We start from the raw sequence: 21970 nt of genomic DNA on the forward strand, positions 1-21970 counted from the left end.
CCATGGCATCATTTTAAATGTGTGTGTGTGTGTGTGTGTTTTTTTTTTTTTTTTTTTTTTTTTAATTCCGTGATCCAAAAAAAGCCACCGGGCGACCCACTTCAGCTAACCTCCGCGGACGTGTTTCTGGCGACGAAAACGCGAGTCATGAAGGATGTCTAGGTGTGCTTGCCCTAGATTAGGTGTGCTGGTGAGTTAGTCATTCCTGCGTGCCCCCTTGAGGCTCGTACAAGCGTGCACCCGCGTGGACGTATTGTCCTCCGGGCGGGTGTATGTATGTGTGTGTGTGTGTGTGTGTATGTATATATATATATATATATATATATATATATATACAAAAAAAAATGAGTTAAAGGCAAAATACTGCAGGAAAGAAATGGTCCTGGCTGATCTGACCTGCGTCGTCAAAAGAAGCCTGGGGGGCACCCCCGCGAGGAGGTGGGGCAGATGGCCTGCGACGAGTTGATCGATGCGTTCACGCTGTGTCAAGGTGACAGCTGCGGGCCACATAGGAGCACATTGTTCATCTTCACCCGCTTTCTGCCGCTAGGTGTCTGGCTGCCTGGCCCGCTTCTCTGAAAAATGCGATATCGGGTAGGACGTGCTTGCTTTTTGTTCGTCGGTCGGGTCGCTTCTTGACTGGCTACATCCCGTTTCGCGTCAAGATTCACAAAGTCATCACTCGGGAGGAATCTGCTTTCCCCACACGTGAAGATTTCTGGTCATAAATATTGATCAAGTTCAATATTTAAGATTGTTGGCCCGGACCTGTTTCTGACCCTATAATTGTGACAAATTCACTCAACGCAGCTCAGACCACAGAATAATCTTATTGGATAATCTTATTAAACACAGTTGGGAAGGGGGCAAAAACAGCCTGAGTACACTGGGGAACAATTTTTTAAAAAATCTGTTGTTAGATTTTTATGCTGATTAAAACTAAAATTGGATCGCTGATTCCAATATTGCAGTTTTTTTTTCTAGCACGTTAAGTTTTTTTTCTCCACAGTTTACCCTCCGCATAAGCAAAATTCCACTGATTAGCTGTAGTAAGACTTGCCAGCTGATTACTATAGGACTCATCTACAGCTACGTGGCAACTTGTTTGTGCAGTCACAATTGAGACCGCAGCTTCTAATAGGTCAGTACTATCAATATCTGCAAACAGAAAGCTAGCATAGTAGGCATTAAGATGATTTGTGTCATATCCTTTGTAAAACATAATAGTGTTAAATAAACATTGCAGTCATGCCTGGTTTTTTTTTTCATATTTGAAAAGTTTTATAAAACAAGGACATATCTATTAAGTGCATGAGTTTTCATATTTTTTAAGAAACGGGGATCTATAGTTAAAAAACGTGACGTGATAGAGGAAAAAGTGAGATCAGTTTTGGGTTGTGTACCCAAAAATAAGTTATAAACAGCTGTAAGACGTAACTCAACAAAAATTGTGTTCCCCCGTTTTATCTTTGTGTGTACTGGGCCTAATAATAAATGGATAGATTTTGAAGGCCAGAAGCTGCTGGTTTTTAGGCTGTCATGGTAATTTAGCAAACCCCCCAAAAATAAAATGATCCTAAATAAGTCCATGAATGGGCCACTGGTTAGCCCGTCTGCCTCACAGTTCTGGGGACCGGGGTTCAAATCCCGGCCCCGCCTGTGTGGAGTTTGCATGTTCTCGCCGTGCCTGGGTGGTTTTTCTCCAGGCACTCCGGTTTCCTCCCACATCCCAAGAACATGCGTGGTAGGTTGATTGGAGACTCTAAATTGGCCGTAGGTGTGAATGTGAGTGCAAATGGTTGTTTGTTTCTATGTGCCCTGCGATTGGCTGGAGACCGATTCAGGGTGTACCCCGCCTCGAATTGTAGTGTTAATACTTAGATTTACTTTTAATGGGAACAGTGTTGTTTTGTTGATCACCTTTTCTTTTTTTTCCCCAGTGTATCAAAGTCTGGTGTTGCTTGTAGTTTTGTTGTGGCAATTCTCAGAATACATTTGAGGTGTTCATCCCTCAACTGGGAGCTGTAGGATGTTTTGTTGGTGACTAAAAGTCTGTTCACACACACATGTAGAGCCAAACACCACCAGCGTCCTCTGTGCCATCTTCTGGATTTTTGGAAATGTGTCTGCTCTTAATGAAGCATAAAACTCATCCAGTTTGAGAGTTGAACTTCTCTTTTAAGACAGTATCACATTGGAGATCAATCAGTTCCATCTGCAGCTCCCGTGGTGCTGTTTCAGAGTCTTGTGTGACTGAATCTTGGATGGCAGTTTGTCAGATAAAGGTGTTTTGCTGAGCCGTAGCTATCAGTTCCTGCGTTGATTGGCTGTTAACATAATCAGCATGCTTGGTAGAGAAGTGACGGCTGATGTTATATTCTCCTAAAACCGCAACGGTTTCTTAACAAATTAGACATACAGCCTTTGACCGGACTTCAGTGTAAAAGTATTTAGTAATCCATTCTATATTAAACACTCGCCACTCACTGTCGAATTTTCTTTTCTTTGGCCCACTCATGGTTGAAGAAGGGTTCAGAGCAATAGCAGAGTAAAAACAGAATAGCCAAAGTCAAGTTAATGTATCACTGTACCTACAGCACAACCTGGTGGAACCACTCAGCATTACAGGACAATGTCAAATGAATGTAATCATGAATTTGATATGATTTGAGCGATTCTGTAGCAATCTTTGGCAGGCCAGATTGAAATGATCAACGGCCCGGATGTTTTGCCCACCCCTAGACTGGTTCATTCGCGATAGACTGAGATTAGCTTTAACACCAGCGCTGTAGCTAGCTAGCTGCCAACAAATTTGGAAAAAAAACAAGCAAACAAAATTATGACTGCTACAACCACATTATAATACGGTATAATAAAAAGCATAGCACGTTTAATGAATATCCAACTAAATGCAAAAATGTTCGTCTGTGTAGGCAATGTCATAAAAATGGTTTGTTTTTTAATTGATTTGTTAATAAAGGTTCACTGATTCAATTCAAACTGCTCGCTGAAAGACGGCATTATGAGTCTTTTCTGCCATCTGCTGGCAATAAAGTGCAAATACTACGTTATAAGTTTTTTCGTTTACAGACCTTAAAGCAGTTTCAAATGCTTATATTGTATCCGTTCTATTTTGTATCTACGAGGTCCCTATCGTTTCTGTCGAAATTATTATTATTATTATTTTAGTCAACACAAACGGAGCCATTTTTGAGGGACTCGTTATTGTCTTGTTATTATCCTACCTCTGACTCATTACTTACGGTATCGAAGGCAGCTCCTCTATTATATCATTTTCAAAATTATAAATGTAAATATTCATACCGTTAATATCACGGTATAATGTTTAATTAGTTTTCAAATTTGTTTAAAACGAAGGTTGTGTCACGTGACCGGCGCAAAGCACGCGTCATTACGTAACGCGAACTCGTCGCGTGATTCCGATCGACGTCAAGTTGACTGCTTAAAACCTTGCACTTCCGGTCAACGCGCTTTCAAAACAAAAGCACCAACGTAGGAGAAGCCAGATGCGATCTTTATTGCAAGTGCGCTATTTCCTGTCCATTGTCGGACGCCAATTGACCCAAAGCGGGCGCAGCTATCGGGGTGGTGGTTGGAAGGAGGCGGTGTTGACGCAGCGGAACTTCTCGCCAGTCCACCGTCACGACCACCCCCCCGCTTCAGCCGAACTGGAGGTAGCAGTCGCGGGTAACGTGGAAAACACTCCCCGCCCGGGGCATTTAAACATGCTCAAAAACGGACACCACCACCATCACCACCGGCTCCCCCCACACCAGGTGGGCAAGGACGCGGGCCCCGGCTCGACACCCGGAGCTCCGACGGGCAGCCCCGAGAAGAGGAGGCGAAGGGTCCGCGTATGGTGCGATGGATGGTAAGTATTGTGCGGGTGGGGGGGGGGGGGGTCTCGGGGCTTGCTGCAGTCTACTAATTGGGCCACTCCATTAGGTACACCTGCAGAGTTCAGTACGAGAGTCGTATCAATAATCAGCCCAACTTATTTGAGTACAAATGTGTGTTTATTGTGCTTGTGTGGGATAGCTGTTCCTAATGTTCTGTCCCTGCCCTGGAGCTAAAAGTCAGGCGGACAGAATATTAGGGACACCTCTCAGTCTTGACAATGCAAACTACAGGACAGTGCCCGACACCCCCGCCCGTTTGCGGTTCGATACTCGCGAAATCACCTATTTTAACCGCACTTATTTGGAAAAACTCACCAATTTTATGGTCTTCTGAAATGCCCTAAAATTCCGCAAAATGGTTACCAAATCCCTTTGTAAGAGAGTTGTAGTACGAAAAAAATAATAATACAGTAATTCCTCGTTTATTGCAGGGGTTAAGTTCCAGACCACCCCTCGGTGAAATCCACAAAGTCGCAACCACATATTTTTAGGATTATTTAAATATATTTTAAAGATGTATGAACCCCTGCTGAGATAAATTTTATCCACACTCCTATAAGCATATCTTATAAACACTTTCTAGACACTTAAATACATTTTAAACTCTGCAATATAAAGTAATGTGCAGTAGTACTGTATTATTCCTTTTAATGTCTTTTAATGAATTTTTCTTTTGGTGTTTTTTTTTTTTTTTTAAACACTTTTATTGGTTTAGGCTGAGAAGCGTTTTATTTTACCACACACACACAAATTACGGCCTAGGCTCAAAATCTCGCAATATGGCGAATTGTACGCAATATGAATATGAAGAAAAATATCTGCAATGTACCGAATCCGCAATAGGTGAACCGTGATATAGCGAGGGAAAACTGGAATACGTTTAAAGAGACATTAACTGCTGGGAAGGGAAAAAAAAAAATGCAGAAAAATCTGACTGACGTAATGTAAATTGTGCTTGTCCTCATTAGGGTGGTAGGTGACTTGGAGCCTAGCTCAGCTGACTTTGGGCGACGACAACCTAGACTGTTGGCCAGTCAATTGCGGGGCACATTTAGACAAACAAGCATCCACACTGACATTCACACCGATGGAGAATTTCTTCAATGAGCCTGGGATGGGTTCCAGCTCACCTGCAACTCTGTGGATCTCGTCACACTCGTCCTGACTTTTCCTGCGCTGTGGTGCAGCAACAAAAAGGATGGTTTTCATGTCCGGGCCCCGGATTACGGCGCCTTTCTCCCCGTAGAATTCGGGTTATGCGCACGCGGCTTTGGACTGTGTGCTCGCCTCCCCCAGGAATGTTTCCGAATGTTTGGGATGCCATAACTGTTACAACCGGCGGACTGAGAGCGCTAAAGAGTGCCAACGTCAACACGAGCTCTCGGGCCACGCGCAGTCGCCGAGCCACGTTGCGGGAATCGCCGGTGCAGTCGGGAGCATTCCGAGGAGAGCGCAGCACAATCGTGTGTCATGTGTTGTCGGCGTTGCGGACGCTGCCCCCTCGACTCGCTCCGCTCTCATTGGTCGGCCGTGTCACCGAAGCATCGGCAAGGACGACTAAATTCCGCCTCCACGTTGTCATCTGCAGAGGCGGACAGAAAGTCATGAATGGCTTGCTATTGCGCTGATTAAATCTACTGTTTCCAATCCATGTTGATATAGTGGATATAAACGTCGACACACCCCTGTTCAAATACTAGGGAGAAAAAAAAATAAGAAACCGAGATAGATCATTTCAAAACTTTTTCCACCAGCAGCGTTTCCAATCCAGTTTGATATACAGGAGTGGATATAAAAAGTCTACACACCCCTGTTCAAATGGCAGGTTTAAAAAAAACAACTAAGGTGAATCATTTCATACCTTTTCCCACCGACAATGTGACATAAACTACAAAACTCAATTGGAAAAAAAAAAAAAATTAAAGAGGGGAATGAAAAGTAAAGTTCTGATGTTCTCGTCGGCTTTTCCTGACATCTTTGTAGCCACATCTCACAGCACAAGCCTTGGTCCGCACGCAGTGAGGTTCCACAGCATCAGAGGGATTTCATTGTTCGACGGTATCGGTCAGGAGAAGGGTTGTTTGTTTATTTGTTTATTTTATTTTATTTGTTGTTAAGCAGAGGCACTTTAAATGGTGGCAGCCTGGCAGGTTTGTGTGCTGACACCCATTTGACATGCTTGAATGTGATTGGTTCATGCTAAACATAGCCACGTCACTGGTTCCAGGTTATATTAACTTAAATTGAACATAAACTGATACGAAGGTATCAAAGCACAATCCACACGAGGAAAACCCACTTATGTTTCTCTTCTGTTGTCTTTCAGCTACGACATGGTCCACTACGGCCACTCCAACCAGCTGCGGCAGGCCAAGGCCATGGGCGACTACCTCATTGTGGGCGTGCACACGGACAGTAAGGCTCAGTCGTCGCTTGGTTTCGCACACTAATTGAATCGTAACCCGATTTCTGCCATTCACCAGATCATTTTGTTAGCTTGGCTGAAAACAGGCATTTGTTAGTTTGCAGGTTTATAAAAAAAAAAAAAGAAAATAGGTATAAAATGGAAGAACTGCACAGATGAAAGCTAACATTGTTAAGGACACCTCCCACCCCTCTTTGAACCTGATATAGGGCCATTAAAACTCGGGCAAATAGCTTAAACACTGGAAAAAAAGCCTTACTGTTAATGGCTGCTATTGCGCCATACTACTTTAAGGCTCCATGGAATTGCATAACAGACAAATGTATGGTTTTGTGCCTTTTGGGTTCTTTAGGCACTATATTTGTTCTTTGTTTTTGTTTAGTTTAGCCTTTTTATGCTCTCTTTTTCACAGACGGGTGGGCACTTTAAATTTGGTATAATAATATATAGAATATATATATATATATATATATATAATAAATCAAAATCATGCTCCCAGCAAACAGTGAGTTGAAGTCGGAGTTGTCCTCATAAAAACTATTGTACAGTTTTCACACCCTCATAGCTGAAGATGTGGCTGTGTTCAGAATGAACCAATCACATTCAGGTTCATGTTAAATTGGAGTCAGCACACATCCGACAACATTGAAAGTGCCTCTGTTTGACCCCATTTAACATTCAGATGTTCTAGTAGGCTTTTCCCATCATCTTTGTAGTCACATCTTATAGCACAAGCCTATTATCCACGGAGGTTCCAAGATACCGCATCGGAGGAATCTCTTTGTTCGGAGGTTATTTTTTTCCCCCTTGTTTAATATTTCCAGGCGAGATCTCAAAGCACAAGGGCCCGCCGGTTTTCACTCAGGAAGAGCGCTATAAGATGGTGCGGGCCATCAAATGGGTGGACGAGGTGGTGGAGGGCGCACCTTACGTCACCGCCCTGGAGACCCTCGACAAGTACAACTGCGACTTCTGCGTGCACGGCGGTACGCATCCCTCTCATTTGGTATCTCTAAACAAAACTAAAACATTCCGGAGGAGCGTCATTTGCCGTTTGTTTTTGCAGACGACTTAACGCTGACGGTCGACGGCAAGGACACGTACGAGGAAGTGAAGAAGTCGGGACGCTACAGGTACGACTCGCCTCTCTCGACTGTTATTAATGATAACTGCCACCCTTTCAAAACAGAAACATGAATAAACATTCTATTTCCATCTGAATTGGTCACTGGTCTTCTTCCAGAGAATGTAAGAGAACGCAGGGAGTTTCAACCACCGACCTGGTTGGTAGGATGCTTCTCATGACCAAAGCGCATCACAGCAACATAGTGAGTCCATTTCTCATTGACTCCGTTCAAGCCAGAGTACGGATGTGACTATCTCCTCTTACCTCTCACAGGACGCTTCAGACTACCAGCAGCACACGGACAACTTTGGAAAGGTCGGTACCGAATCGCGGTCTTGATGTTAGCTGGAAGATGTTTTCTTCAAAAGATAGCTTCTCCTTAACTTGGTTTTATAACCAAGGCCTTTTTCCAGCAAACACTAAATACCCCTTCTGTTCCTGTGCCTGTAGCAACTGTTTGTTGATTTGTGCGCAATTAGTTTTTGACGCCCAAAAAGGGTTAAGAAGAATCTCAGCATTTTGGGGGGACTAGACAGCAATTTGTTAGCATTTTAGTTCACTTGGTTAGTTAGCGCCACATTAACCAACTTCCATAACATTTAGGCACACGTTTGGATCATTTTGTTAGCATTGCCAGCTAGGGCACTTGTTCGTTAGCTACTTAATTAGCAAGTTAGCAGGTTTACACACACACACACTCACACACACACACACACACACACACACAAAGAAACCGATATCCGCCAAACTTAGTGCAGTATAAAAAAGAACCTATTCCATTTTGTGGTGGAGACGGATCATGTTATTATTGTTGCAAGCTAGGGTGTTTGTTTGTTAGCTGGTTAGTTAGCATATTTACACAAAAAAAGTAAAGATTTTTATGAAACTTTTTTCTCAACTGCTCTGGATAAGTTTGGTGGCATTGCGATGTAGGGCATTTGTTTGTTAGCCAGTTTATGAAAAAAAAAACATGAACCATTTCCGCAAATTTTCCAAATCCGGGTGCATTACGGCGTTAACCAGTTAGCAGCTTTATTCTTAAAAAAAGAAAACAAAAAGAATAACACATTTCTTGCAAATTTTGGGTCAGATCAAATGTTTTCGCATTGCGAGCTAGCCTATTTTTTAGTCAACCCTTTAGTCAGCAGGTTCACACCCTCCTAAAAAAATCCTAAATGATTTTTGCAAAACAGAAGAAAAAGCCTTTGTTTTCGGCCGTATTTATTTTTAATAATGCGATGCCATGCGAGAGGATGTTTGTCAGTTTGCCAGTTAACAGGATTATGCCAAAAATAATGTAACTGATTTCTGTGAATTTTGATGGAGGGTGAATAGAATAGAAACCAAATTTATTGTCACGGTCACAAGAACAATGAAAATCAGTTGGGCATCTTTCAATATGCAGCATTGAGGTAACAACGGAAAATAAGATCATTACATTTTGGAGCAGAACAGATCATTTTGTCAGCTTTGCAAGCTCGGCCATTTGTCAGTTAGCAGGTTGGTCCCCCCCCCCAAAACGATGTTCTTGTTGTGGTGGTCGGAGTTGCTTATGTCTTATGTGCATGTTTATGTGTGTATTTGGATTACGGGACTCCAATGGTCAGAACAACCACAGTCCCTGGACGGGAGTGTCCCAGTTCCTGCAGACTTCCCAGAAGATCATCCAGTTTGCTTCGGGCCAGGAGCCGCAGCCCGGCGACACAATTATCTACGTGGCCGGGGCCTTCGACCTCTTCCGTATCTTTTTCTCGAGGGGGGGGCACCTATCATCCAGCGCTAGAATGGGACTCGACCTTGGAGGAGGTAATATCCTTGACCCCTGTCAGACATTGGCCACGTGGACTTCCTGCGGGCGGCGCATAAGATGGCGGACAAGCCATACATCATTGTGGGGCTGCACTTTGACCAAGTGAGTGTTTATGATGGGCCAGCACAAATGAGGTAAAATCATTATCCATCTGCCCTAGCGTCTTTTGCTCCCAGGTCGCTATCTTGCTCGATGTTAACATACCAACTCTCAAGCCATATCAGTAGGCTTGAACAGATTAACATTTGTCTATTAAGCCACAAAATGTACCCAAAACTACACAACTTGTCCACACGTGTTTTTAGCGTTATGTTTTTGTATTATTTTATTATTATTATTATTATGTCTTTTGTTACAGGAAGTGAACCGCTACAAAGGGAAGAACTACCCCATCATGAATGTCCACGAGAGAACGCTCAGCGTCCTGGCTTGCCGGGTGCGTTCCCATTTCCGCTCCCCGCCCTTTCCCAGCTCATTCCCACGATATAAGTGCTCTTATTTCGGTTGCAGTACGTGTCGGAGGTGGTGATTGGCGCGCCGTTTGCAGTCACCAAAGATCTGCTGGATCATTTGAAGGTAAGATCCACATTCAGTGATGTTCTACACACCTCAAATGATTTAAGCCACCATGCGGCGTCCTCTGCAGGTGGACCTCGTATGCCACGGAAAGACACAAATATACCCGAAGAAGGACGGATCCGACCCATATGCTGTAAGTCTCCTCTGGAATTTTCATCGGTGTGAATGCCGGAGACACTATGCAACATGACATGATATTATTATTATTATGAAAAAAAAAAACTAACATTTGCATAAATCTTCTTTTTTTCTTATTTCTATAAAAAAATAATAAAATAATATTTTTTAATTACAAAAAAAGAACACAACCTAAAATAAAAACAACTGGATTCATCTGACTTTTTCTTTCATTTAAAAAAAGCTCTGCGATCTGAAAATCCAATCTACAATACAAAATCTGAGAATTAATGACTCTTTTTTTTTTAAATGTAAAAATTATTAACCATATTTTTTTATTTAAATAAATCCTCTTTTTTATATAAAAATAACAAAGCCCTGGGAAGGCAAAGAGAAAATGTGCAAAAACATCATCATTATATTATTACTATTATTATTACATTAATCAGATTTATTTTTAATTAAAGAAAAACAGAACACAATCCAAAAATGAGAAGAAAATGATTCAACCGTTTTTTGTTTTTTTTACAAATTAAAAGAACTGAGATCCAAAAAAGAGATCCACAATACACAATCCAAAAATGTACTAATCATTTTTTTCCCCTTGTGATCGTTGCATCTAATTGTTTACAGTTAGAGCCAGAGAATGTACAAAAATAATCTCTGACAATGAGTCACATGCTGCTTCATCAAGTCTAAAGACAAGCAGCTGGTATTGTTCCGGGCATTTTATTTTATTTATTTTTTTGTGTGGGGGGGCATAAGACTTGAAATTTCTAATGTTCACTATGATGCTACTTCCTCCCTTGCCCCTCCCCTGGCCCGTCCCCTTTTACATGTCAGGTGTCCAGGAAGCAAGGAATCCTGCGCACCGTCGACAGCGGGAACAACCTCACCACAGACGCCATTGTGCAGAGGATAACCAAAAACAGGTGGTCTACCGGCCGCCCTTCACACGTTCAATTTAAGCTGAAAACATAACCATTTTTCATTTTTGGGATTCAGGCTGCTTTTTCAGGACAGGAACCAGAAGAAAGAGGCGACGGAGATCGCCATAATCCAGGCCATGCAGCCACACCAAGTAGCGGACCAGTGATGGAACGCCAGGCGGCGCCGGTGGACACTGAATCAAGCCAAAGTCATGAATCCTCGCACAACATGTCGGCCACGTTTCCAACCAGGATGCCTGCTTTCGGTTGGTTGTGTCTGTAGCTCATTCATGGACAAGCAAAACAAATATGATAACTTATACTTACTTACCTGAAAAACGTGGATTTTATTTGGACTCGCACAGGGCAAGTGAGAAGCTTTATCGTGGATACAGGGGCCAAGTAACCAACCGCGCGGGATGTGGGTGTTCCAACACCCACGAATCCTGGTGGAAGGTTTTCATTCCCACGCTTCACCGGGTGAAAGATGTGAACGACTTCACATTTCGTCAAATCCACGAGGGGTGCGGATGTTTCAACACCCACACTTTTCCCACTGTTTTTTTCACAACAAGATAGGAGCACTTGCTTTGCCATCAAAAATAAACCCTTGAACTTCATTGGAATGCTCAGCAAGTGGGAAATTTCCACTCCACCTTTTGCACAGCTTGCTCGGCCTCTGGGCGGATGTGTGTGTGTTCTTTTCAGGGCGCTCGGATCCTCCTGTGTACCGGACTGCGCTGACTTTTCGCCACGTCGCGTCCCTCGAAAACCAGCACGAACTGCGACCCCCACTGTGGAGACTTTTGACTGTCTTTGGTTAATATTGCACGTTGATAGCTCACAAGGACTCGGACATTTCCTGCAACTGACTCGCCAGATGCTCGCTGTTGTCAACCTCAGCAGTGCACAGTTTAACCCTCCTGTTATGTTGCGGGTCAAAATGACCCATTTCAAGTTAAAACTACGGAATAAAATAGTGGTTTTATTTTCTGTATTAAATGGATTAAATTGAGTAACTAATGAAAGATAAACAATGTTTATTGGGATTTTTACTTTTGTTTAGGACACATTTGGTTAGTGAAACATGCATGGGTCAAATTGGCCCAGGTGCATTATTGCTGTTTGTGAGAAACTAACATAGCAGGAGAGTTCACCTCAACATCAATTGGGAGTGCACATTATATTTTTGGTAGTATATTTGAACTCTTTATCTTGCAATGCTTCATGTGTGTGTATGTGCAGTGAGCAGCCACAGCATAATGGCCACTCGGACAAGGAAAATGTGGTCATAATGATATTTATTTGACAATGTCTATCACTGGGGATGAAGTTTGTGGTTTCTTATATTTTGGTTAACTCATTTATGGTTACTTCACAGTCATAGGATATATTTTTTATTTATTTAATGATATTCAAAAGAAAAACAATAGACTGTAGTTATCATATAATTAATAAAAGTTTAAAAAAAAATCAAAACAGAATTTAATACAATACAAAATAGTAAAACAGCTCTCAGTATGAGCCGGTGCAATTCTACACCGTTGTAAACTGCAAGCACAATATAAAGCATACTGTTAAATTACACTGCAGTGTTGTTTAGTTGAGTGTTCATAATGTTGTGGCCAGCCATTGCATGTATGTATACAGTATATAGAGTTATTATTTATTTAAATATAGGTTCATATGTGCTTAATAATAATAAAATGCCTGTATGTCGATTTGGGACGTGTAGCCCACGAGGTGTTATGCAAATACTGTGCAAACTTGACCTCAATATAAGATGTACTGTTGACAATTATAACATGATTTCATCAAAAAAAACGGTGTGAAGATTTTTTTCATTTAATAATGTTGCTACTATTGAAAGGTTTTATTTGGGGGGAAAAAAGTGCCCGCAGGAGATGTGGATGTTTCAGCACCCACACTTTTCCTGGTGAAAGGAACACCTTTGCTTTTTTTTTTTCCTGGTGAAAGGTACACCCTCGCTTATTTAATTTTATTATTTCATAATGTTGGTACAATACAATTACTCCTAAAACACCTTTAAAAATATATATATATTTGCAGCACAACACGCACTCAGAAGTTGAAACATTTTATGACCTTTTGGAAGATTTAAAAAACCAAAAATTAGTTAGAGTAAAAGCATTTGAAGCATTGCATATATTATCCACAACAGTTCAATAATAACAATAATAATGAAAAAATCTCTATATATAGTTTAGTTATGTTTTGCAACATAACATTCAGCTTTACGGCAATTACGGTCCCGCGCACAGCTGTGCCTCCATTTATACCAAATTAGCTGGTACGTCATCGTTTTAGTTTTTGGTTGTTTTTTTTTACAAGGGTGGAAAAAAACAAAACACTTTGTTACAGGTTTGCGGTTTTTGGACCGTAAATTCAAGATTCAAGAACACGACGGAGCGCCCGGAGCCCTTAAGCCATGTTTTGTTGTGTGAATATTCTGCCAGCCCCGCTGCAGGTACTCCAAAAAATTCAAGTATGTGCTTTCTTTTGATGTAAATCTCCCGAAATGCCGCTTTCGGGTAAGCAACACCTCCACACAAATAAACAAACAAACAAGCAAACCCCAAATACGTCTGCAGCAAATTGTTTGGGTTAGTTGGCAAAAACGTTTTTTTTTTTTTTTTTTTTTTTTTTTAGTAGACAAACTCGTATAGAAGCCAAATGAATCAAACAACTGAGGCAAAATAAAACCTAAATGTGTCATACGGAGGAACAAAATGGCTGCCAAGAACATTCGATGTAAAACTCTAAAAGTGACTCAAATAGGATGGCGATCCAATGGAACTCCAGTGTGACAAATGATTAAAAGTAACTGCAGGTTGCTATTTAATAATTCGTGGTAACTGAAATCTGACCTGGCTATTCACAGTCTTTTACCCCTGAGAACTACAATTGAGTTTTTTTAGTCTAGCAGTCCTCTGTGTTTGATTCATGAAAACATGATAAATATCTCCTGAGATGTGCATGGGAGTATGCCTTCGCCAAGATGTCACCGAGGAAAGCAAAAAGGCCAAACTGCAGAACTCCAAAATAGAGCAAGACCTGTCCGAGCAGACCCGGAATGAGATCAACGTGGTCAAGGTCCTCATGCTTGGTAAGATCGTGGTGTGACGTTTGTGGAAATATGACATGATGTGGTGGACAGTTTTTCAGTACTTCCTTGTGTTTTAGGACCTGCGGAGAGTGGAAAGAGCACTCTGATCAAGCAGATCAAGATCATCCACAGTCATGGCTTCTCCAAACAAGAGCTCACCAGCTTCAAGGTGCCGGCAAATCCTATTGTAATGCCGTTAGCAGTACACGGGGTGTCAGACTCCTTGTAGTTCAGGTGTCACATGAATCCGAATTTGGTCTTGAGTAGAATTTTGTGCATCATTCATATCAATAACAAGAAGTTGGTGTTTCCCTCCTTTGTTTCAGTGTATAAACATGCAATTTGCTTCAGTTTATTGATTAGCATTATTGATTACAGCTGATCGCAGTGATCGTATGTGAAGGCACAAAACTTTAAGTTGCAGGTATTTGGAACTAAATGATATAAGTTGAGCTTTATTAGTGCCATTTCGCTTTAAAAATTAAATCAACCTATGAAGCTCTAGGAATTATTTTGGTTTTATATGCATAGTAATTCTCAAAACCTAACGTACCTGACTATTTTAAATGTTGAAGACCGTGAGCTTTATAACAAACTTGCATTTAAAAAAATATATACAGTAGGTTTTTATTATGTCCTACATATTTTTTCACCTTCAAATTTATCCTGCAGGCTGGGTAGAAGACCCTAGCGGGTCGTTTTTGACACTTTCATTAGTTGGATTTAGTCTATTATAACAGGGCGCACTCAAAAGTCTCCGGGACGCATGCCTTAAATTGAACAGGGAGTTGGCCATTTTGGTTTGAAGCAGCCGTTTCAGGAATTCCAGGGCCGTACTTTGACGAACTCCTACTTTTCAATTCGGCCAAATGAGCCCCAGTCGGAAGTTGGCGTCTGAAGGGGGCCCGTTCATCGCTGCTTTTTCTTCTTTGAATAATGATGTCGTTGTGTGCCGTTGAAGCCTGCAGTCCTCGACAACCTCCTCACTTCCATGAAGTTTGTCCTCCGAGGAATGGGGATGCTGAGGATAAACCTGGCCAACAAGAAGAACAAGGTGTGTATTTTGATCTTATTTTGTCAAATGAAAAGTTGAACGCCCCCAAAAAAGTCAAGCAACTTGGAGTTCACCAAAAGTATTCTGGAACAAGTATGCGTCAAAAGTCAAACAAAGGTGCTGTTTGCTTGCATTCCTTTCTTTTAACACTAGATGCCAGAGTTTATCTGGCGTAGCTTTCGATCATCTCACGGATCATAAACAAGTCTGAAGTGGGTCATCTGATTTAGATTCACGCCCGCGCCATCCTGTCGTGCGGCCGCTGTTTGGGGGACGACCAGGAGCTGCTTCCCTTTGTGGCTCATGCTTTCTGTGCGCTGTGGGCCGACCAGGGGGTGCGAGCTGCCGCAGTCAGAGGTTACGAGTTTGAGCTCAACGACTCTGCCCTCTAGTGAGTACAGTGGCGTGGTTTATTGATTAAAAACAAAAAAACACACGTTACTTAACGTTACTGGGTGAGGTGATTGACCAAAGAGGAACTATTTTAAATGGCTCCACCAGATGTGCTCATTGCTTGTAGGTGACGCGCAGTAAGAGAACTACATCGCCCAAACGACTGTTACAACAACCTGGTTTATTGTCTCAAGTGGAGTTTAGGTCTCTAGTTTTACTTCTACAATCATCCACAGCGGGAAATTGATCATTTAACTGTCTGCATTTTGTTTCTGCGCTATAGGTTGAATCTCAAACTTTCATTTTTTTTTTTTTAGATTTTAATTCATTACGCTATTAGGTTAACGTTATGTGAAAGCATGAGAAAATCCAAAAAGTGGTTGTAGATGATGCTTTGTCATGATCTTGAATAAGGCAGACACTTGTTGGACCCTCATCCTAATGGAATGGCTGTTTAATGTGGTTTGTACAAAGCAACTTATTTCTTACCTGCTTTGCACTCAAGACCTTGTACGTTGGGACCTTCATTAACTGGGGACCCATGAGGTTCTAAAAAAAACAGATGCAGTGATATTTTTTGTTCTACTTGAATGACAGCGTACACGTTGACATGCCATTTTGCCACAAATTCAAACAGTTCCTCTGCGTCTTCAGCCACAAATCCCAGGCACACTTGATCAGTCTCTCTGGGCAGCCGCTTTTGGGGATTGTTTCGTTTTTGCCCATGCAAATGAGCCGCTGCTCACCCTGCCCGCTTCCACTGCAGGGTGTGCCAATACGTGTACGGCTTTGGCACGTGTACTACCCCGACTGTGACTTAACAATAGGGCCAAATAAGGGACCCCAAAAAAATCATTCACAAAAACTTGACTTGGGTGTACAATTTCACAACTGGGTAGGCAGGCGCTGTGTACAAGCAATGAAAACGTCCCCCAATGACCTTCTTGAACATGACATGAATCACAAAATGTGATCATGATGCTTTCCCGCTTCAGTTTCTTCGAGAACATGGGTCGGATCATCGCCCCCAATTACGCCCCCACTGAGCGAGATGTTCTCCGAGTGAGAGTGAGGACTTGCGGAATCATCGAGACGCAGTTCCAACTGGATGACATGATGTTCCGGTAAGACCTCTGCAATGTACAATATACCGCTCCATTGTTGGTTTGAAGACGACGTGCAAACAACAACCGCTGGCAATTTCAACATGACTCACGATTGGAATTATTCCTTATTACACATAATGGTATTGAAAACTTTATGCACATTCAAACCACAGTGGAAATATTTGCATTTTATTTCATCCCTTCATCCATTTTTCTAGAGTGGCGATGTACACCCTGGACCTCTACTGAAACCATATGCGTCTGTTGGCAGGGAATAGGGACCAAGCCTTGCGGAGTAGTTGACTCCGCCCCCAAATATTTATAATAAATATTAACACGTAACCATAAATATACTACTATCACCCAAAACACTTAAGTATAATTTCAAACTCATCTTAATGGCTTACCGAAAAAAAGAAAAAAAAAAATGCTTCTGATGTGTGCGTGTACATCCACATGTGGCGAAGACTCTACTTAACTTCCACTAACACTCAGATAAACTGAACCAACATTATTGTTCAGGTTCTCACTTTAATACACCTTTCACTCTCAATTTGCCCCATGTACTTTGTGGTGCATTGACAACAATGAACATTGCGTTCTTCTGACCGACTGATCTCTCTCACGAGTGGTCCTCCTCCTTTCCGCTGCTGTCACATGTCATCGTCGAGACTCATCATTTGTCTCTCCGCTTATCGGAGCTGACGCTCGATAAACGCGTCGGCGCAATCACAAACACGCTCTGACCCCGACGGAAACTCATTACCTGTGTCACCAAGGCCCTCGGTGCCGCTAAGTGCTACATCGTATTTGAAATGATTTTCCTTTTTGGCCGCACTTCGATATCGATTACACAGCCACATTGCCAGAGAAGAGCAAGTCCTGCCTCAAACGTGGGTGACACAAGCAAGACAAATGGAGGTTTCATGAACTATTACGACAGTCTCTTTGTGGAATTTGAATGGAGTGAGTTTTTCAGGGTTGGTAAAGTTGAGGCGTAACATGACTGAGTGAGGGTCCAGCTTGAATCAGTCCCGCTCTGCCCCAATCACCAACATCTTTGCACGAGACTTTCAGCCCAATTAAAAATAGGCCACGTTTTCTGGTGCCAGAAAATTGTATGTCTTCCAGTACCAGGAGTTTTCAAAGTTTTCTCGTACAGAAAAGTTCTCCAGTCTCATAGTCCTTTGCTGTTGGGGGGGGGGGGGAATGGCTAAGATGAACCTGAGTGAGCAAGCATGAGTTTATGTACACAGTATGATGTCTTTTTGGACAGTCCCCTTTACCTTATTTGACTATTCAGTAGTAATTCACAATTGTGTCATCATTATGACCAGTTATCGAAGTGAAGTTTATGTACACTGCTGGTGTCATGTTGTGTGTTCAAATCACATCCTCTTAAAACCAGTCCTCTGACTCGCCCCTTCAGTTTCCTGAACAATTGTTGCCCTGTAACTATTTATAACCACACAGGCTGATTTGACTCTTATCTAATGCGGCAACCTGCTATGCAAGTCCGCCCGAATTCCTTTCCGTTGCGTAGCCCACCCAAAAGGAGCCGGACTTGGCCTACTTTGAGACATCTTGAAGTTTTACGGCAAGGTCTGCGTTATGAGTTCAATGATTCTTGGGACATGTTTTTTTTTTTTAGCACAACAGTTTACAGTAATTCTCAATACAGGCATAGTACACGTCTGAGTTCAAACATTTAATAGACAGGTTTATGAAAAAGAATAAAAGACAAGACGCCACTCTTTACTCTTAACATATTGACAATAATATATAGGCTGGACTTCTTGTTTTTGACTTTGGAACTTCTGCTGTAATTTTTATATTTTGTATTTCAAATGTTCATGATCGTTAACCAAGTGAACTTCTTTGACTGGACATCCAAAGTTTCAGTGGATTATTGGAACATTTTATGTCAGTCCATTGTCGTGTTTTCAATTTCTGTCATTCAGGACTCCGAATGAATTCCGAGCAATTGCCATTTCTGCGGTATAATCACGTTTGCCTGTCGACAGGTTGTACGACGTCGGCGGCCAGCGGAGCGAGCGAAGGAAATGGCTGCGCTGTTTTGACGGCATCCAAGCCTTGTTGTTCGTTGTGGCTCTGAGCAGTTACGATATGTCGCTCCCCGAAGACCCAAAAGTGGTATGTTACGATGTGAGCTGAATGTTGAGCAGCGCTAACTGACTTCCATGTCTGGAAACTCTCTAGAATCGGCTGCAGGAAAGTCGTGAACTTTTCGCGTCGATCTGCACCAACTCGATCTTCAAGAGCACCTCAGTGGTAGGTTGGCTTTTAAGCGTACAGTGCCTTGACTGACGAGTTGAATTAGTTCCATGACCACACTCGTATCTCAAATCAGCTTTCCCCATTCGTTCTGGGCCCATCTCAAAATGCAACACAAAATGTAAGATTTTTAGGAAAAATAGCACTCTATAGTATCGTGCATTATAAATGTGTATGTTATATATGATATATATGTTTCCCTTTTCTGCAGAAATGCAGTGTCAAAGTTTATCACATGACAAAAAACATACGTTTTGCTTAAACACTGAATCTGGAATAAACAAATTTGAATATTATAAACACGAGAAATCAAATTTGCAATAAGACATCAGTGGTATTTGTTTGTTGTTTTTGTATTGAAATAGATAACATGAATTCTTCTGTTTCTCTATATTGTATTTATCTATCTCCAACTACCTTTCTTTTTGATGTAAATCTTTTTTCAAAGGCCAACAAAACAACCCAACAAATTTATTTCAATAAAAATTCAAATCTAAAACTATTAACGGTCCCTTCCTAGGAGTTGATAAAGGGCATTAAAAAAAAACATTAATTCAATTGTTATATTCTTTGTTGCAGCCATGTTGCTCCGCACACGACAAACAGGTCTGTCTTTTACTTTCGTGAACAGATAATCTGCCTCCCACCTGTCTTGGAAGTTAACCGGTTTCCAGCTTTCGTTTGGCCATTTTTGGGAAGGGGAAGTGTAAATTTGCTCGAGGAGACCGGTAGCATAGTTGCTAACGACTGCAACAGAAAGGGAAGGGGCGCTCGCCGGTCTACACTGATGGGCCAACACACTAGCAAAGCATTCTGGGATTTGTAATATTAGTGGCGCATGTGCTATATACTGGCGGGCCAGATCTATTACACATTTGATATGGTCTTACGGGCCAAATAGAATTACATCGTGGGCCAAATTTGGCCCCAGGGCCTGAGTTTGACATATATTCTCTGGAGTGTGCCACTTTTGGGGTGTTCCACTTTAGAGGTTCCATTGTACGCCTTTGACCGTTACGCTCAAGCGTGGCTTGTTGGTTTCTCATTTGTGCCGTGATTGGCTCTGACATGCCTCATTGCAAAGTAGAGCAGGTGATTTTCAGCGCTATGATGAGTTTTGCTGACGATTACCCCTATATAACATTGGCCTCGACAATTTACACCAGTGAAATGGTAACAAATTTGATTGCTCGTTGTAGAATTTTTTTCCCTGTTATTTCCATTTCCTTTTCTTGAGTAATCTTCCTACTTGCACTTGTTTGCCCTTACTTTGGAAAACCTCTTCAACTCAACACCCAAATTAGAAATAGAAAACAAAAGTTTCTTTTTTTTTTTTTTTTTTTGAAAGCCATTACTCTCATTGTGCTAATGTATTTTGGTCTATTTATGATATATAAAACGACAGTTACTTTTTCAAAATCTATTGAAGCAATGGAAACATTCCACTTTTTTTTTTTTTTTTGCCTCAGTGTGCTGCAGTAGAACTAAAATGTGCAAAATTAAGATAAAGAGATCCAAGTCATTTCGAGTGGTATCACTATCTTTTTGCATGGAGTGGCGGTCACCAGGCTGGCAAAGTTGGCGAGCTAATATGTTTGCATTCTGGAGACACCAGTGAATATGTACCATTGTGTTTAAGTTGAACCCTTTCCACCTTTCATCTTACAGATTCTGTTCATGAACAAAACTGACCTTTTCCAGGAGAAGATCCTCCACTCCGGAAGACATCTGAGATTGTACGTTTCCACTTTTAAAGGTATGCTTCAAGAGGCTGTCTGATCTATTCCCAGGAGGGAATTAAATAATTGTCCTATTTTGCAAAACATTGTCGTGCTGTTTAAATCCATCCCAAAAAATGCGTAAGTCACAGCCGGTGGAATACAACGTGGGCGTCTACAATCATGCGTTTCTTTTTGATTCTTGGGCTTCTGCATGCGCAGGTTCAACTGGCCACTATGGTGCTGGGGATAAAATGGCGGACGAGGCACGGGCGTCGTAAAGTCGCGACGTCGTACTTTCGAGTCCGTCGTAACTCAAGGACTTCCTGTACTGGGATTTTTTTATACCGTGTCCCCCCCCCCCCCCACTCGAAATAATTGAAATGGGAAATGATCTGTTCAAGGGTCCGACTGACACCTTATAACCTTTTCAACTGTACACGTAAAGTTGGAAGTAAGATTTTCACATTCTTAACTGACATTGCAGCACTGTGTACCTTTTTGTTTTTGACATGAAAGTGTTTCACCCATCAGAGCCCAGAGGGGAAATTAATGGCACTTGATTAATTTAACCATATTCCCCTTCCTCTCATGTTCTTCTTGCCACTGTTGACGAGTCTACTCTTTCTTTTGTAATAAGTGTTGCAAAAAGCCATGTGCAGAAGCTGGCTAAACTGAGCTCTTGGGATGTACAGTGGATATAAAAACTCAAGACACCCCTGTTTAAAGGCCAGGTTTTTGAGATAATAAAAAAACATGACCATGATTAATAGACTTTTTGTTTATTTGATGTCTTACCCTGTTTGTTGAGTTGTTCAATTCCACTGCTTCTTTCTTCTGTCTTCGCCTCCCTCCAGGAGCGGACGCCGACGTGGACGCCGCAGCTCGCCACATCACCGCCATGTTCTCGACGTGCGGCGGGGGCGATCGGCCCCTATTTCACCATTTCACCACAGCCACGGACACCGCCAACGTCCGGGTGGTCTTTCAGGTTGCCATGGAGCAGATTATGAAGCAGAACCTCACAAACGCTCAGCTCCTCTAACCGCTGAAGTATTTTAAATTACACTTGTTTACACTGCACTTATTTGTATATCATTTTAAATAAAATATTTGTTAAGACCTTTTCCCCCATTCGCTGAAAGTTGAATGCATACCTCAAAAGTCAAACCCCTTCATTAGCAAATCTCGAGCCTTAACCTCAGTGTGCATCTAAAGCAGGGATCCCCCCCGAAATTGTCTGTTTTTATTGGGGCACAGGTTGAATGAATTTTGTGAATCATCACGCTGTTCACAGGCAATGATTTTCGCTTACCACTAGCGGTACGAGTACGACACTTGGCTGCTCTAGCCCATTGACGCCTATAAAAT

The 21970-nt window shown here is 42.0% G+C and overlaps 2 protein-coding genes across 4 annotated transcripts; both read left to right on the forward strand.

Moving 5' to 3' along the window:
- Positions 1-3499: 3499 nt before the first annotated feature.
- LOC133466285 (ethanolamine-phosphate cytidylyltransferase-like) lies at positions 3500-12493 on the forward strand. Of its 3 annotated transcripts, XR_009784910.1 has the most exons (14): positions 3500-3892; positions 6247-6335; positions 7170-7331; positions 7412-7478; positions 7589-7673; positions 7745-7785; positions 9063-9211; positions 9301-9383; positions 9640-9717; positions 9792-9857; positions 9928-9993; positions 10821-10909; positions 10983-11172; positions 11272-12493. XR_009784910.1 is itself a non-coding variant. In XM_061749838.1 (13 exons), the coding sequence occupies exons 1-13, from the start codon at positions 3528-3530 to the stop codon at positions 11071-11073; spliced, it is 1416 nt and encodes a 471-aa protein (XP_061605822.1). In that variant the 5' UTR covers positions 3500-3527; the 3' UTR covers positions 11074-12493. The 3 variants fall into 3 exon arrangements, 2 of the variants coding, with proteins under 2 accessions (XP_061605822.1, XP_061605821.1); XM_061749838.1 differs by having other exon boundaries at positions 7745-7786; positions 9079-9211; positions 10983-12493; XM_061749837.1 differs by having other exon boundaries at positions 10983-12493.
- A 630-nt stretch (positions 12494-13123) lies between these two features.
- LOC133466286 (guanine nucleotide-binding protein G(o) subunit alpha-like) lies at positions 13124-21727 on the forward strand. Its single transcript, XM_061749839.1, has 11 exons — positions 13124-13217; positions 13289-13394; positions 13898-14033; positions 14111-14202; positions 14995-15087; positions 15318-15478; positions 16476-16604; positions 18611-18740; positions 18807-18878; positions 20550-20637; positions 21457-21727. The coding sequence occupies exons 2-11, from the start codon at positions 13356-13358 to the stop codon at positions 21642-21644; spliced, it is 1128 nt and encodes a 375-aa protein (XP_061605823.1). The 5' UTR covers positions 13124-13217; positions 13289-13355; the 3' UTR covers positions 21645-21727.
- The last annotated feature ends 243 nt before the right edge of the window (positions 21728-21970 follow it).

The sequence above is a fragment of the Phyllopteryx taeniolatus genome, chromosome 16 (assembly GCF_024500385.1).
Source record: "Phyllopteryx taeniolatus isolate TA_2022b chromosome 16, UOR_Ptae_1.2, whole genome shotgun sequence".
Lineage (NCBI taxonomy): Eukaryota > Metazoa > Chordata > Actinopteri > Syngnathiformes > Syngnathidae > Phyllopteryx > Phyllopteryx taeniolatus.